This window comes from Pseudopodoces humilis, chromosome 4 (assembly GCF_049639895.1).
Source record: "Pseudopodoces humilis isolate 2021_Gansu_Grassland_sample_001 chromosome 4, ASM4963989v1, whole genome shotgun sequence".
In the NCBI taxonomy this organism is placed as follows: Eukaryota; Metazoa; Chordata; class Aves; order Passeriformes; family Paridae; genus Pseudopodoces; species Pseudopodoces humilis.
Genome location: NC_142203.1, coordinates 70,231,676 through 70,249,229, shown reverse-complemented (window position 1 = coordinate 70,249,229; position 17,554 = coordinate 70,231,676). Strand labels below are relative to the sequence as shown.

Here is a 17,554-nt window from a genome sequence, read left to right as displayed (position 1 = left end):
AAACTCTAATTCAATGAATTATCTTCAAAATTGTGCCTTTTCTTTTATAATGTACTAAAGCCTCTGACAAAGGGCTCCATATGTAAGTCATGGTACAATCCTGCACCTCCCTCTCTGCCAGTCTCACTGCTGTTCCTCAGTTTTGATTTCTTTTCCACTTTTCATCTCTTCTTCCTAGCACATTTTCAGCAAAGCTGGGACTACCTCACCCTACAACTTTGTGGGTATTAAATAACTACAAAACAATTTTAAGGGACATGGCTTAGGGGAAAAAGAACCCCACCACATACAGCTTGCAAAGTCTATCACCATTTACATGGATTAGCAACCTCTCTTTTTCGCAAGCTCAGTCCAAATTCCCAGCTGCCAGATAATAAATCAACTTTTTGCTTCAGCTGTACAGTCAAGTGGGAGATATGCATAGTTTTAGGTCAAGCATTTATACCCTTTTTATGATTCCAAAGTTTCTTACCTTGTCATTTAGTTACTGAACTGTGAGCTTTCATTGACTTTCTAACCATTGTGGCAAGAACTGCGAGTAGCTGTGCAAGATTTAAAACCTCACTGAGCAGAGGAGCAAAATCACACTGCAGTAATTTTAAGTATATATTGAGGTGGAATTGTGACCGTATGGAAGCCAATGGAAGTTCTGCCACCATTTCACTGGGGTTAGCTTTCTTCCCTGCCATTTTTTTGTGCTGGCCTGTGTAAGTATTTCAAGCTCTCTGATTTGCACCCTGGAAATAAGATGGCTGGACGAATGCTTGGAAATAGTTTATTCTACCATTCTATTTTCCTTTTTTTCCCCTACTATCCTGGTAAAATATTTTACATGCAGTCAATTGCTGTACCTAAACAGCAATTCTTCTTGTGGTTCTGCATGATCCTTCCTCTCCTGCTTGTCAGCTTAATTTCTTCTGCTGTGGCATGGAGTGTGTAATAGCAAATCTAGCACTCAAATTCTTCTGTTTCTTAATTATCTCTGCCCTGTCAGCTATATCAGTGAAAACAAGTTGGAATTAGACAATTCAGATACAAGTAAACATCAAATTGTGATGATATAGAGTCCTGCATTACTGTCATTATGGAAAAAGCTGTTTCAGGGAGGCTAAAAAAATTAAATAAGCCCAGCTCTTCTAAATGGTCAAAAACCTAAGGATATCTAAATTATTCTTCAATATCTTAATCATCCAGGAGAATCATGATCTTATATAATGGCCATTTTAAATGAAAGGTTTGCTGCTCTGCATGGTTACCACTTCCTTTCTAATTGTGAATTAAAGTATAATTTAGGGTGGCTGTATGCCAACTTGACTAGAAAAATTTAGAGAGTAACTCTGGTTGAAAGAAGAGGGGGGGGAAGCAGTTAGATTTCTTTAAGTAATAGAAAATCACTCACAAAGTTGTACTTTAAAACAAAACACTAGAGCTTTAACTTGACAAACTGACTTGAATTAAACCACAGAAAAAAGTGCTTGCACTGTAAATCTTACAGGGCAGAAGTGATGGTAGGTTATCATTCTGTTTATTAGCATGCACTTTGGAGAGTTCAGGGCAAGTATGGATACGCATTCATTCCATTTTATGCTGCACATTACTGAAAACACATTCCTCATAAATAATTCATAAATGCATTGTCTGAAATTTCAGATTCCAAAAATACAACACCATTTTCAACTTTATGGTTGCTTGGTCTTCAAAACAGGAACAGACAATTGGATGGATGGACTTCACAAACCTGATAAGAACCCATCAGTCAGAATTACGCTCCAGAGGTAAATGCAAACATCTCACAGCCTTTGATCCCTGGAAGCAAGGCCATGATGATAGACCCTGTGCTTGTGTTAGCAGTCTCTTAGCAGAGAACAGACAGGAAAAGAGAAAGGGCAGAAGTGACCACATAGTGAGGTGTGATGGAGACCTAACAAGTTGAAATTGGGTAGAAATCCAGAGGAATTTAAATTTAAGGTATATTAACAGTCAAAATACAAAGACTGAATATAGCTTGTCTTGCAAAAAGCCCATTTTTCAGACCAGACTGCACTAGAAACTTGAGTTCTGCTTGTTGTTCTCAGCTGGTATCACTTTGTTTATGACAAAGTAACTGGCATCATCTTTAGCATTGCCACCTATACTAGCGCGAGAGAGGCAAATAGGTTCTTGCACTTCATCTAAAGTCTAATTCCTTCAGGGAGCAAAGTGACCACAACACACAGAAGAAACTGAAGTATGTTTCACAGGCTAAAGTGTTTAGGGTTTATATACACTGTGATTTTGTATCTTGATGACATTATATATGTAGCTTACACTCAGTTGTTTCTTTTTATCTTCATGCCATGCTCAGAAGCCTGACATCAGATAGCAACTGCTTTTCAGCCAGATTTGCATTCACTTGCTCTGTATTACTTACCTCCCAGTGACAGGCACACACAGTTTTGTGTGTGCCCACCTCCTAACAGAACAACAGCCCACTACCTCCCTGTGCACCAGCTCTTTATATGAACTCATTCCCTCCAATTTGCCTGAGAACAAACATTGCAACTGAGCTCAAATACTTGGCATCCCAGCACACTGACTGCTTGGGTGCAGACCATATGTGAAAAAACAACGCTCTCATAAACATTGTATTCCACTACCCAACTGCTGTAAAACTTCCCACTCGCTGCTCCAGAGTGGAAAGACTGGCATTATCTGTCACTCCATTCATTTCCAGGTGTGCTGAACTCTCTAGGGTAATATTTAAATCAGCTGAGATTTCATACATCAAAGATGAGGATACATAATTCAAGAGGAGCCACTGAGATAAAACAGTAGCTGTAAAAAATACGGTGTGTTGGTGGTGCCTGGTTTAGCATGTCAAAGAGGGGCCGCTGCTGGTGAGGAGCCGCACGCCGCCGGCACCGGAGCAGGTCGTGTGGCAGAGCAGGCACAGCCACTGTAAGCTTCACAGGGACACAGCCACTGAGCAGGTCTGGCACTGTGCAAGTACCAGGTTGCAAGGCACCCTACAGGAAAAAACAGCAGTGAGGCACGGAGCACAAGGCACTCAGGCCCAGTGTCCCTTGGCTATAGTCATCACATGCTAACAACCTCTTTCAAAAACTTTACACAGGTGGTAGGTGTCCCACTGAGATAAATTACCTACTTTCAGCTGCTGAACAGATGGGCAGGGAAGTGAAATTTTAGTTTGTTCATTCCCAGCAGTAACTAGCAAAGATGATCTCGGCTGCTGCAGGATTACTTTTCTATAACCACACACCTGCGAACAGTCCATGACTCTGTTAGAAACTACATAAGGTCATTAATACAAAATACAAAATAGGGTAGGGCACTTAACAGCTCAAGAAACTGATATTAAATCTCTCATTCCCATATTCTTCAGAATCTACTCTAGGCTGTGAGAGGCCAGAAAGTGTACAGAGAGGGACCTGAGCAGGCAGGAGAAATGGGCTCACAAGCATCTCACAACATGCAATGACGAGAAGTGCCCAGTCCTGTACTTGGGGAGGAATAACCCCAGGCACATGGAAGGTTTGACTGGTTGGAAGGCAGCTTTTCAGAGAAGGACCTGGATACTTGTTATCCTGATACATGGAAAATGAAAATAGAATAGAAGCCAGCAAAGGCCAGAACTGCTGGAAGGCTGAGGGAGATTATCCCCCTTCTCAACGCAGCACCAGTGGGACACAGCTGGAGTGCTGCACCCTGTCCTGGACTCTTCAGTAGAAGAGACATGGACCCAATGAAGATGATTAAGGCTTTGGTGCATCTGACACAACAGTAAAAAGTGAGAAAGCTGAGACTGTTCAACCTGGAGCAAATGCAGCACAGGGTGATCTCACCAATGGGTATAAATACTTGATATGGTGAGGAAGGAAGCTGGAGCTCCTCTCTGGAGAAGTGAAAGGACAAGAGGTAATGGGAACAAATTGAAATACAGGAAATTCCATTCAAATTGAAGTAAAAAAATTTTTCTTGCTATGTAAGTGGCTGAACATCATCAAAGACTGCTCAGAGAGGTTGTTCATCAACACAGACCAAAAGGGCAAAGACTGACTACCAAGGACTGGATGATGATCTACCACCCATGCAGTGCAGGCATGATACAAACAGGGAAGTTTAAAATACCAGTCAATGCCTACAAACCAGGAATCTCCAGAAACAAATCCAGCCATTAACCAAGGACTTCTGCCCAGAAAAGTTTGCACCTCATGAAAACCAGGATTATGAAAAACCTGATGATATATTTGAACAAGGGTTTTCCCTCCCTTACCCACATACTTCACAAAGTCATTTGCAACTATTCACATGCAATTCATTGCAGTGTAGCTCAAACCCCATACATATCTTTTTTCTTTTTTAATAAGATGGTCATAGCCACACTGTAAAAACTTTACAAAAAATAGTTTTAGTATCTCCCCTTTAAGCTTGCAAATATTTTCCTGGCAGAAGTCCTGAGCTAACTTTACAGCAAGATCTCTCAAAGGAAACAGAACTTTAAAAAAAACTCAAAAAAAATAGTCTACAAAATGAATGTGACCCAGGGACTTACCCTTCTGTGCAACAACACGATCAGAGTGCACAGAGACAGTGAAGTCCGCAGGGCGTGAAATTAAAATTTTCACACAGATACAATGAAGTAATGATACAATGTTACAACCTTGGCACAAAAATCTTCTGGTTTGAGTAAAGTCAATGTCATGTGATGTTATGGTTTGTGCACTGGTAGAAAGGGTCTGCTGCTAAGTTCATAACAAAACAGAAGAGGCAAAAGCAAGAAAATTGTACAGCTAATTACAATAGACCTGTACATTCTAGTAATTCAGACATCCCTTAAGATGCTCAGCACAGTTGAATCTAGCTGTCAGTGCAGGCTGAGTTAAGAAAACACTCTTATCTTTCATGTCTAGAAATCTAGGTGCTGAGAGGCCATTAGGAGATAAGACAAAGACTGGCAAGGAAGGGGGAGGGAGAGAACAACTCTCTTATGAGGTCAGTTTGTTGCCTACAAACGAGGCAGATATACAGGTTCAAAATTCCAAGCACATGGATAAGAACAGGGATGCACAGAGCAATTAACAGAGTCAAGCAGAAGCTGGGATGAACAGCAGCTGGAGCACTGTTAAAGTCCTTCTAGGAATTGCTTCACCTGTTACAGTAAAAAGAAAAGGCAATGCTGGAAGAACGCTGGCTCCTCAGCAAGGACAAGGTCATTGGAACAAGAGAGGAACTTGAAAAATTCTGGGAAGAACCAGGCCCAGGGGCACAGACACTTTAGAAGACAGTGCCACATCAGAGTGGTCATCTGCAAAGCAAGCAACCTTTGTACTGCAGATACACCAATAGTCCCACAGGGAATCACCAGATACTCTGCAGGGAGCAGGAAGCATTTTATTTCTAAGAGTATGGAAAAGTCTCTCATAAATCATAAAGTTGATTTTACATTACGATGTTTCACAGAGACCCAAAAGACTGACAGACATGCATATATACCATAAAATATATTTACAGGCCTGAATTCTGTGGGGGAAGAATTGGAATTCAGTAATACTGCTCATCTCAAAAAACAGTTTTGTGATCACAGGCACAGAAGTTAATGCATGTAAGAACTACTGGCAATTTATTTCCAGTAACCCTTCTGGAAATGTAACAGAGAAAGTCAGTCTAAGTGCAAAGGTCATTCCTTACAAGACAAGTTTCTCATCCTACTGATCCAAGACGGTACACACAGAGAAACATACAGCCAAATGTGACTTAATAAAAACTTCAAGTCTTCAGCTTATTAATTTTTTTTTTTAAATTTTTCTCATTTCATTCGAGTGATTTCATTAGGTTAGACTTCTTCATCTTTATTATAAAATAATCAGAACTGAAATGTTTCAATAAACCCAATTTCTGTTTTAAGTAGTCAAAAGATGATTCAATGCAGATGAAGCAAAAATGAAAGTTAAAAGTACAATGACATTAGAGGCTTTGAGAATATACTTTAAAAGCTGTTAAATACATAAATTATATATTAGTACTCTAGAATGTCTTTGATTGTTTTTTACATAAAAAAAAGAACTGTATCAACAAATTTTTTTCCATAGAATAATAGAATAGTTTGGGTCAGAAGGGACTTTTTAAAGGTCATCCAGTCCAATCCCCTGTAGTAAGCAGGGACTATCTTAAACTAGATAATTGTCACTATGTTCTCCAGCAGTATGGAACAAATAAAAATACTTCAAAAACTTACAGGTGGGAAGAAACAAAGGTGAAAAACAACACTTAAGTCACCATCAATAAAACAGAGAGAGCTAACTTAGTACAGGGCAGAAACAAAGACACAATATTATTCTCAGTATAAAGGTTTAGATTTCCATCATATTTCCAAATTATTTCCCTCCTAACACACTCAGACTAAAAGAAAAAAATTGTTTTTCCCCCCTCAGAGGGCCATAAACCAAGTACTATCCCAAAATCAACAAAAAACAGATCAAAATTAACATACATGGCCCCAAACTACTGGGGAGCTGGAAACATGTTGCATGGAGAAATTTAAATGTTAAATATAATCAGTATGTACAAATAAATGGTGGAAAAAGACAGCAAGATACTGTTTTCCTTCATGATTATCTAAATTTTGAAGAGATACCTTCAGTGCTCAGCCCATCACAGCTTCAGCACAGCCCATCACAAAGCCAAACTTAACAATGATCAACAACATGTGTTTTTGAACACGAAACGTGGCCTAGGAAAAAGTCACACCTGCAGTAGAAACTGGTGCACTCAGCTTGAATAGAGACCTGTAAACAGAGACTACAACATCACTCTCTGTTTCCTTCAACTCTGTATCAGAAAGCTAAAGGCATGTTACCTGATTCAGGGTTCGCTGAAGTAAAGCCAACAAAATAAAAACATGCTCAGTTCAGCAGTTCAAAGTTCAATATTCTTTACACTGAAACATAACCTTTACTTTGCCTAAACAAATGTGGAAGACACCTTGGCTCTTACATTACCCTACCTAGGAAAAATCAGGGGCCAAATCTGCTATGAAGTCCTACTGAACTCATGACAGATATGTAACATGGTAAGATTGAGACACAAGCCCAGATATCGTGTTTTTCGCAATCAGAAATGCCTTAACAAGGATGATGAGAGACAATAGTTCTTTAAAAATAGATAGCTATTTAAAAATCATTATTATAATCCATATATTAAGAATTACTTTTAAAAAGCTGTATAAATTAGAGGAAATTATAATTATAATCTTGAAATATTTGGAGTTTAGAAACACAATAATGATGATAGAAGGTCAGGACATAAGCTCACTGATGGTTTCTGTCTTCATTTACATGAAGCCACAGGAGAAAAACTCAGTGATATTAACATACATTCACCAGAAGTTCAGGAAATTAGGAAGTTTCTGAAGCTACAGAGGACACAGTGGAAGACCTGTTTGAAGCTGAAATGTCCTGCAAATAAATTACAGAACAAATCAACATGAATGAACAATAATGAATTGCTGGGATCAACTGGTACTCACACAAACCTCTGAAGGAGCTCAGGCATGAAACAGCTCAACTATTAACTGTAGCATGTAACTAATTGCCTAAAACTGCTTCAGTTCTGGGCAAATGAAGGATTTTGTTTGTTTGTTTTTTAAAGTGATCTGGAAGTATGTAGAAATCTACAAAAGACATCTAATGTTTAGAATAAGCAGACTGATAGAAATTACAATAAGGAATTAATAAACTCGATATATTGGCAGAGACTAAACATAAAGTCTTTATTCACTGGGGACCTCTACCAGATTCAAAAGATTATTATGCATCTAAAAAAGGAAAATATGGTTTATATAGTCTGTCTAGAGTTTGAAAAGTCCTACAGCAAATCTATTACCAAACATTTAAAATCTGACATAAACTAAGAGAAAAATCCATTAATGGATACCTATTATCTGGCTAAAACTCAGGAAATTAAGAGAAAACATTAAAACTGGCCTGCTATAAAGTAACCAGAGAGGTCATCAGTGGAGCTCACAGAAAACAGTGAGGGCCTAAACTCTTTAATGCATTTGCAAGTGGCCTAGAAAGGACAAATAAGAAAGAGACATTTGCTGATGATACAAGACTATTCACGGTAGCTCAAAGGAAAACTGAATGTCTTTATTGAGGCAGAAAACTAGAATATCACAAAGGCTTAAAAAAGTACATTAAAAACTGGAAATGGGGCAAGTCAGACACTATAAAGCAAATATTGGTTACTGTCCTTAAGTGACAGAGAGGCAGGAATTTATTTTTGAACCAGGAAACTCATCAGCTGGAAATAACTGATGAAATACCTGAGAAAACAGAGCTGTCTGCCTTCTGAGACCATCCCCTGGTGCACGGTACATCTGACAGGCAGGGGTGGGACAGGACTGGTGCAAGGCACTGCTCAGACCAAAAATCAGTGCAGTACCACAGTCACCAGTGTTCAAGTTGCAGGGTGTCACCAGGTCACAACCATTCAAAACAGGACTCTCCGAAGCAGCCACGATTTTTATTGAAAATATTACCACATCACTAGCTCATAGATGCTGCTTGCTCACAATCAGGCATATACACACCCTGTACCAGAGTGGAGGGCTTTACATCTTCAATGACTAAGCCCTTCAATTCATAGAGCAAGCACTAAAAATATATTAATAATCAGGGCACTGACCATGCAGCACACAGGTTAACCCTGCATTTGCCTCCAATCCATAAAGAAAATATGAATAACAAACAACTTATTTTTAGTTTCACATATTCAGCTACAAGAGGGATATCAGATGTAGTGTGTTACTCCAGGCTTACTTTACAGCTCATGGGACAACAGGTATTGCCAAAAGGATATTTAGCTGGTTCTAAAATAAAATAGTGAGGGTAACTAGCTCAGTTGTTTTAAGATAAGCAAGACAAATTCCACCCTAACTACACGATCATCACAGTTAAACATCATTACTGTATGGACCAGCCAAGCACAAAGGTGTGTTGTGGCAAGATCAGGAGTTTACAGCCTGAAAGGCTCAGGAAAGGGAAAGAGAGAAGAAAAAGGGAATTTATTAAGCATCAGCAATATGGTGGAAGGATGACAGAGACATCTTCTGGGATAAAGGCTTCTTAAAGTACGACAGAATTATGCTGCCCATGTTATTCATCAATTCCTCCCATCTCAAAAATAAAACAAACCTCCAAAAAACAAGATGAAATACCTCAGAAAGAGGAGAAGAGAAATTACTACAGTACTAGAAACAGAAGAGTTGCTTAGAGAACCATGAGGACAGGAATCAAGACTGATCTTACCTTGCCAAGCGCTGTAGAAATGGCCATCACAGTAATTCTAAAAAAGTTTTTAAAAGCATAAGGCAGAACACTCAAGGTATCAGTGCAGGAAAAAGAGGCAGTAACTTATATATATATATATATATATATATATATATATGTAATTTTTTTTTTTTTGCAAAGGAGTAGAGGAAAATACAGAGAAACCTGTAAATATTTTGAGGCTGCTTTCATTGGTGTGATTAAAAATGCAAACAGGAATCACATCCAATGAACCAACAATCTCTTAAGATTTGACATGGTATTTGAGAACTTGCAAATGCACATGGGGAAAAATTGTAAAAAATAGTAATTAAAATAACAATAAAAATCATGCAAAGCGTTAAGTCAGTTTCGTAACATGATTTGTACTCTATTTTCCTTTGCTTATTATTACTTTCAAACTACAATCAAGTTATTGTCATACCACTGAATGATGGAAACCTTGCCAACTACTTCAAAACTGACACGTTTTCTGTTGCACTAAGCATTCCCAGAAGACACTTCCCCTCATTTTAATACAAAATCCTGTCAGATCCATGGAGCTGAAAAAAAATATGTGTAAAGGATATGTAGCTGTAATAGACCTCCCCCAACTAGTCAAGTTTGGAATAAAAGACGATCAAAAAAGACTCAAAGATCCAGTGCTAGATTAATGCAAATATCTGCTTGTTTGCAAGTGTACTTTTTGATTAAACTGGCATACATCAAGTACAATTAGAAGGGTTATTTATAACTAAGAAATACATAATTCTGCATTTTAATGAGGGTGACAATTACAGCCAACAGTTGGTAATTAACATTAATCCTTTTGCACTGCAAATCAGAATTTCCCAATATGATTTTCATTGTCAGCAATGGACACACCAAAACTGTTACCGCAAAGTAGCTATTAGGTAGGCTGCTATGACACAAATAGGTGTTCCTGTTACACACAGTAAAGAAAGAAGCCAATGATGTGTTAAATTTGATAACCTCAGATGTTAATACAGAATGTCACTTCAAAATTTACTTGATGTCTACAACACCAAATATAATAAAGGCTTATCATTTTCATGGCCGAACCCAATTCCAAGTTTCCCAAGAGCCAGGCTTCACAGGTGAAATCTGATTTCAACACAAGCTTGAAATCTCCCACTGTTAAATTTGGTTTAGATCTCAGCTCTAGGTTCACATCTGCATTTCCCCCCGAGACTTCAAAGCTTTTAGTGGTTGTAACCAAACAGAGCAGATAAGGAGGAGCATTTGCCCAGTTGGTATCAGTTTCCACAGCAGAACTCTGGAGTAACTTCCTAAAGACAGGAATAAACAATCACTACTGAAAGATTTGCAACTGAAGCAAAACCTTATTGTAAATTCTTTCCTTAAGCAGGTTATCAATAAAATTTTGGTTCTCAAAGCCACTGAATTTTGAATCTCAGTCTTTCCAAATTGCTTTAACATACTTCGATTTCTTGAGTAAAAATTTCTCTGAAAACAAGTTCCATATCTATAACAATGCTGAACTTATTAAACACTTCTCTTTCTGATATCTGTAATCTTCAAAGATATGATTCAGATTTACTATGTGTGTCTTTCCAGAAGAGAAGGTATTTCTGTTTTAGTCTCTCAGCTGTTGTCTTTTCAGAAAGAAGCAATAGAATACTCTTTTTCATACTGGTCTTTAATAGGAAAAGAGCCCAAATCCTATCTGAGGCACGGGATCACAATGCAGCAAATAAATGAAGCCTCTGGAAGAGTGCTGAGGTGTCCACCACCTGGGTCAGGCAACTGGAGGGGAATCAGTGTCAGATAGAAGTAAATGAGAAGGTAGAAAAGGAGAACTGTGAGCAATAAGCCAAGAAACCTACAAAGCACTTCTTACAAAGAGCTGTAAAATCCACATTTATTTTGTAAGTATGATATAGATGGGTTATTTCTACATATAGAGGTGCCCAACTAAAATGAGGATAAGTGATATTAATGTCCTATGGTCAGTATTATTGAACCTCGAAAGCAATAAAGTATGAGTCGATAAATATTACATTTGCAACATAGTTAACATTCTTCTACTGTCTCTGGCACTTATTACACATTGTAACCGCAAGTCTACAATACATTATTCATATTTGGGGTGTCACTGAGTGATGGATTGCTGTAAGAGAGGCTGTCCTTTAAATAAATCAACAAATAAAAATGCAAATGTTAACATTTTCAGCCACAACTTTTTCCATCTTGAATGGGGAATGAAAATTTCACATTATATCGACAGCCAGCAGAGAGAACAATTAACAACCTACACTGTGAATAAGAGAGATTAATTTGCCAATGTCTGGTTTTATCACTTGCATAGGGAACTACATTGGACTTTTTGCACTGCTGGCTTTCTTGGGGTGTAGGCAAAACTTGCATCTCCTACCACATTCAGAAACTAACTCACCACCCTACTCCAAACACACTTTTAATCTTTTTTAAATGTTCCTAGGTCAAAATCTGGAATGAAAGTTTTCTGGTCCTTTTCAATCTTGAGTGGTGTCTGATCCTAAGGGCAAAAAAAGCCAATTATATTTCTTTGGCAATGCTTGCTTAGACTCTACATTATAAGGAACTTCTGAAATCATTTTAAGTTGATATCCATATTTAAGCATCCAAAATGCAAAGATGTGAAAACCAACTACCACATAAGTAAGACGAGAGCTTGAATCTCATCACTGTCATATTTCCTAACGCTCAGCACAACAGATCTACTTTAGACTATTCCAGTGTGCATTATTAAGTATACAATTCTGCACATTATATTTTACATCAGATATTAATTTGCTTAAAAGTCCCTGAGTACACATTCACCTGAGATGTGCTGGGCAATTGGGTAAATAGTTTTGTTTTTAAAATGTCCCTAAACACAAATTTACACCATACAATCTGTTTATAAGAACTCCTACAGGCCATTGTAGTCTAACAGATAATAATACAGCTCAAATGCAGCATTCATATTGCAAGAACTTCTAAATCACTTCTTTTTTGGCTATAAGGAACTTCACTCCAAGACAATGCATTCAGCAAGTATGAAAGCTTTGATCTGAAACTTCAACCAAAAACCACAGAGTTAATGCTGAAATTCCAGACTATTACACAGTCCTTTAATTTACCTAACTGTTCTTGAATTCACTTTGTCCGATGTGAAAAACACTACAGGAGAATTATCTGTTTCCATGGTGAGCAGAACAAACTTTGCCTGTGTCTTTTTAAGTGCTTAATTTCTGCAGTGTTATAGGACTTACTGTGCCAAACTCAACACTACGTGGGGAGAGCCTCACAATTGCAACAGAGCTGTAATCAAATTAAATGGTATTTCAGAATGTACAATTTATGACTTCCTTTTTTTTTATTTCCCCAGAAATAATTGAATACTTTAATTTAGAGTAGCTTCAATTCTGTATGCAATACAATACTTGTTTTGCTGAAATCAGTACCTGAGTACAACTAAGGTAAGACCTAGTTTATGTAAAACCTTCATTACTAAGTGAAAGCATTAATATACCAGTACTTCTCCTGTCCAGCTTCCCTCCAGTTCAGCAGAAACACAGACCCTTTCTTCTAGGCAAATATCAGTTATGAATCAAAAGTCATCAAAAAAGTAACATTTAAACATTTAAACAATCAGAGTTACCATGCTTTAGGAACAAACCTACTCCTCCAAATTTGCCCAGCCCCAATCTGGCCCGTGAACGTTTTTTCCCAAATATATTGTCTTTGGTCTAGAAAAATAAGCAAATGGAGCAGAAGAGCTTTCCAGCCCTGCTGTGAACATAATTTCAAGGCCCTCATACAGGTGTAGACACTTGGCTCAAGAACACTGGATAACCAAACTTGCAGTGTTTGGCAGTGTTATGGAAGGCAGCAACAGGCATGCACAGAAGCCCGATAGGCAAACAAATTCACTATTAGCCCAGCTCCAGATGCCAGATAAGGAAATGCTGGGTTTTATTTTTCTTTCAAAGATATCACTGAATTCACTTTGTGCACACTCATTTTGCAAGTCTGGTCCTTCTACAGATCCAGCGCTACGGCCCTCAAGGTTTATATCTACTTTCCAGGGACACTTATTTCTTGTTCATGACACAATTCATTCTGAGACAGAGAAGAAAGTAGGACTGCAGCAATTCTTTCTCAAGCAGGAGGTAGCTGTAACACACTGAAGCCTCCAGTTGAGCCCTGCCAAGGCAGGTTATCATGCCAACACATCTTCTACCTGCCATGCCTGCTTACCCAGCCAGCCCTTCCCAGAAGCTGTGGTAGCACCCTGATGACTCTCTCTGCCAGGGAGCTTCTGTCGCTTTCCAACACCTTCTCTCTGGCAGGCTTTCCTTTGCTGCTGCTGCCGAGTGCCAGGGTTTGTGCTAGTTAAAGCTGGCACAAACACAAGTTGAATCTAGTCCTATAAATTTAAATAGTCAAAAGTAATTAGGTTTACATGTACTGCTGAATAAATAAATTTGCTCTTAGGCTAGGGCTTTGTGTTTCAAGTTTCAGATCTGTGCCAACTGTTGTGGTTAAGCTGTTAACCCCCCCAAATCACAGATCATAATGAACATGCTGACAAACCCTAACTTCAGTGGCACAAAAGCAGCAATAATTCTCAATATTGATTAATTTAGTTAGTTAAACCTGCAGTCTAAGCTTATAACCATTCAGTGATAAATTGAGACTGACCTGCTGCCCAAGCAGGTTTTTTGATGAAGAATAGAATCAGCTTTAGGTCCCCCCAGAAATACTTGTCCGTTTACCATTTTCAATTAGAGAAGGCCAGGAGTAAGGGAAAGCACAACATGGCTGTTTAACCTAGTCAATAATACCTACAGCACCAACGGTGAGAAAGAAAGGGAAGAAGCATGGGAGAAAGTGCCCAGAAATACAGGATTTTTCATCATCTGGTTTAATAATACTTTAAAGATGACAGCTAATCAGACTCCTTTTACTGATCACTTTCCCTGGTATGATTTCTAACAGCATATTTCAACAAATATTTTACTCCCCTCTGTGGAAAAGAATAGACCATCAATCCTCTTGAATAAAATTTCTTTTTCTGAGCAGTCCTTGTATGATGTGCATAATTATATCTACTCCTCAGTGCTTGAATGGAATCTCAACCTAGCACTATTAGACAGTATCAAGCAGTATCTTTACACACTTCATCTCTATGCCTGCCTTGCAAAGGTAACCATTGCTTCTAAGAGAAATGCTTAGGCAATCTTGTGGTTTCTGTTAGTTTAAACACGCAGCTACTGTGGGAAACAGCCCAACCTAACTCAGTTCTTAAATCCTCCAAGAATTATCATCCCTTCCATCGGAAGAAAAAAAAATTTCCATAACAAGTAAGTACAAATTTGTCAATATTGATAATGGTTTTTCACCTATTATATATCTCAAGTTCTCTCAGAAGATAGAAATAAACTGCCAGCTGCTGCCAAGAAAACAGGGATGATATCAAGCATACATTTTCCAAGTCCACTGGGCCAAGAGAAGATTAAATCTGACTCTAGCCCTCTCATCCTCCAAGAAACATTTAACTCTTCTCATGAATGGTTGCACATTCCTGTTATGCCACTGCACTGTTATCTAACTAGTGGTATAAAATGCTGCATGTTCCATATTTCAATCTGCTTGTATTTTGTTCCTTAACTAAAGATTTTATTATGAGAAAATGTGGGATATGATAAAGAAAAGCAGGTATTGTATGCCGTTCTTCTAGGCATTTACTACTAGAAATGTAATCCTGCCCCAAAGAAGGCAAGTTGTTTTCAGACTTGTAAGCGTAACAATGCTTTCAGTTTTTTCATTGGAACAGAAGTGATAATGCTACTTTTCCAGTGCATTTAGTGCAGACATATAGTACAATCAGGAATTGCTGACTTAATGTGATTTTGTTGCTTGTCATTAAACATAAAATAACTCTCATACAAAACATTTTAAAAGAAACGCCATTTGATAAAAATGGGGGTGGGGGAGGAGGCGGGAAAATGACGAGTGATTAAAATCTTCAAGCAAATGTAAAACCTAACAGGGTTAATACTGTCCATTAAAATTATTTACAAAGGTATTTAATGTGTCAGGGCTTGGAACATAAAATACTTTCTGTTCAAAATATAAGTAAAATTAAAATGTTAGAACTTGGCATATTCTTGCTTTTTTTATTCTAACACGCAACTTAAGGCTTACTATAAATGTCAAAAGGATATGGCAGGTTTTAGTTTATATTATTCAACTTATGCTAATATGAAACATCATAGAAATTCAGTCACTTCCCTGCATCTAGGAGAATTTGATGGTTGTGTTTGCAGAATCTTAAACCACAGATTACCCAGCAGCTTACCGTGAAGGGTCAAGCTGAATCGGTGATATGGCTGCGGTTGCAAGCATTTTGCTACCGCCCATCAACCCAGGAGATACGGCTGCATCCTTCCTAGGTCCTGAAGTTGTCCCTGTGGAATGAAGACGAACCAGGTATTAGAAGCTAGAGATTTTGGAATAGATGTTTCTTCAATTCTGTCTTACTACAGAACATTGGGACAAAAAACTGAAACAATTGTCAAGTGAAAAATATACACAGAGAAATGACAAAGAGCTCATCAGTTGACTGTACTGTGCACAGCATCCTTTCCAGGACCATGCAGAATCAAATCTGTAGAATAAGACACACTCTGCAGCCTCCATCTTACTGCCCAGAGTTTGACAGACTTGCACAGTTATTATTCCTTAAGTGGCCCACTTCAGCTTGTTTCACAGATGCAGTTCTCATTATGTGCTTTAAGATGTTAGTTCTCCAAGTGTAAATATCACTACAACAGTATTTTCAACTAAGAGCCCACTCCTTCCCACCTCCAAATAACTCTTGAATTACAAAATAATCTAGATTTAAAAGTGAAGTTTGGAGGTCATGTAGTTCAATCCTCCATTCAAACAGCATCAATAGGTTTCAGACCCTTGCTACATTAAGTGCTGAATGTCTCCACTGATAGAACCTCTCTGGGAAACTCCTCTGGTTCAGCTATTTGACCAGACTCATAGTTAAAAATGTTTCCTGTATAGCTAATCAGAATTTTCTGAGTTGTGATTTTTCCCTGTTGTCTCTTGTGTGGCTGATGATGACCTCTAAGAAGTCTCATTCCCTCTTCTCTACACCCTCTCCTAAAATAGCTGAAGCAAGAAGGAAGATCTGTGCTGAGTCATCTCTTCTTAAGACTTCTTAATGCACCCTTTCTCAGCCTCTTGCTTCAGCCCCATGGCTGTCCTGGCTGCCTCTGACAGACTTCCTACAGTTTGTCAGTATTGTCTATGTACTGTAGAGTCCCAGACTGGACACAGTATTTATGGACACAGTCTCACTGAGCTAACTGGGGGGAAGTGTCATTTCAGCACTCTGATGATCACATTTGTATGATTATGGCCCTGTAAGAGGTCCAGTTACTCCATCACACAGGAACATCACTGACTTATTGCTGCTCAGAAGTTCACACATCATTCTTTCCTGGCAAAACTGCTTTCAGGGCTGTCCTGCTACGTGGAATCAGTTCAACCCAGCTGAAGGACCCTGGCATTTCCCTTTGCTGAACTTAAAAAGGGTTCTGTCAAATAATTTTCCCAACCTGTTAAGGTGCCTTGAATACTGTGCCCTGTTCTCCAGCACATCGACTGCTTCTTCCAAGCCTGCAAAATTGCTGAAGGTGCATCCTGTCCCACTGCCCAAGCTGTTCATGTTAAGCAGCTAACCACTAAGAACTGGCTGCCAGCTGGAATGAAGACAACCCTTGAAGGCTGGTGCTAAAGCCAACTTTTCACTTGCTCACCTGAGAACTGAGTTTCATTGATCAGATTTAGTAAGACAAATAGCATACAGAAAAATAAGAGGTAAAGGGCAGTAGGAAAATTAGGACCTATCTGATATACCACACAAAAATCTGTGGATTTGGGCTTTTTTTAATGTAGTCTAATTACTTACGTGCAACTAAAGTCACTTAACTAGAGTTAGTACAGAGAAAACTAAACATATCAGCAAAAATTAAAGTCAAACCAGTGTTTAGCCCCTTATGTAACTCTGTGATGACCAAGTATTTCTCAGCTCTGCAAACAGAAGCATTATTTATCAGACATGCTGAAACATGAAGCAACAAAAAGTTGTAATTCCAGCTTCAGTGTAAAATGTACAGATGTCCAAGGAATTATTTAAAACAATGCACCAATCAAAGATT

The 17,554-nt window shown here is 38.4% G+C and overlaps 1 protein-coding gene across 1 annotated transcript in view; it reads right to left on the bottom strand.

Moving 5' to 3' along the window:
• Positions 1-17,554, bottom strand: part of KIAA1328 (KIAA1328 ortholog) — a 173,445-nt gene that overhangs the window by 12,936 nt on the left and 142,955 nt on the right. Inside the window, exon 10 of the mRNA XM_088054534.1 lies at positions 15,679-15,787. Coding sequence (XP_087910660.1) covers positions 15,679-15,787 — 109 coding nt within the window. The remainder of the gene's footprint in view (positions 1-15,678; positions 15,788-17,554) is intronic.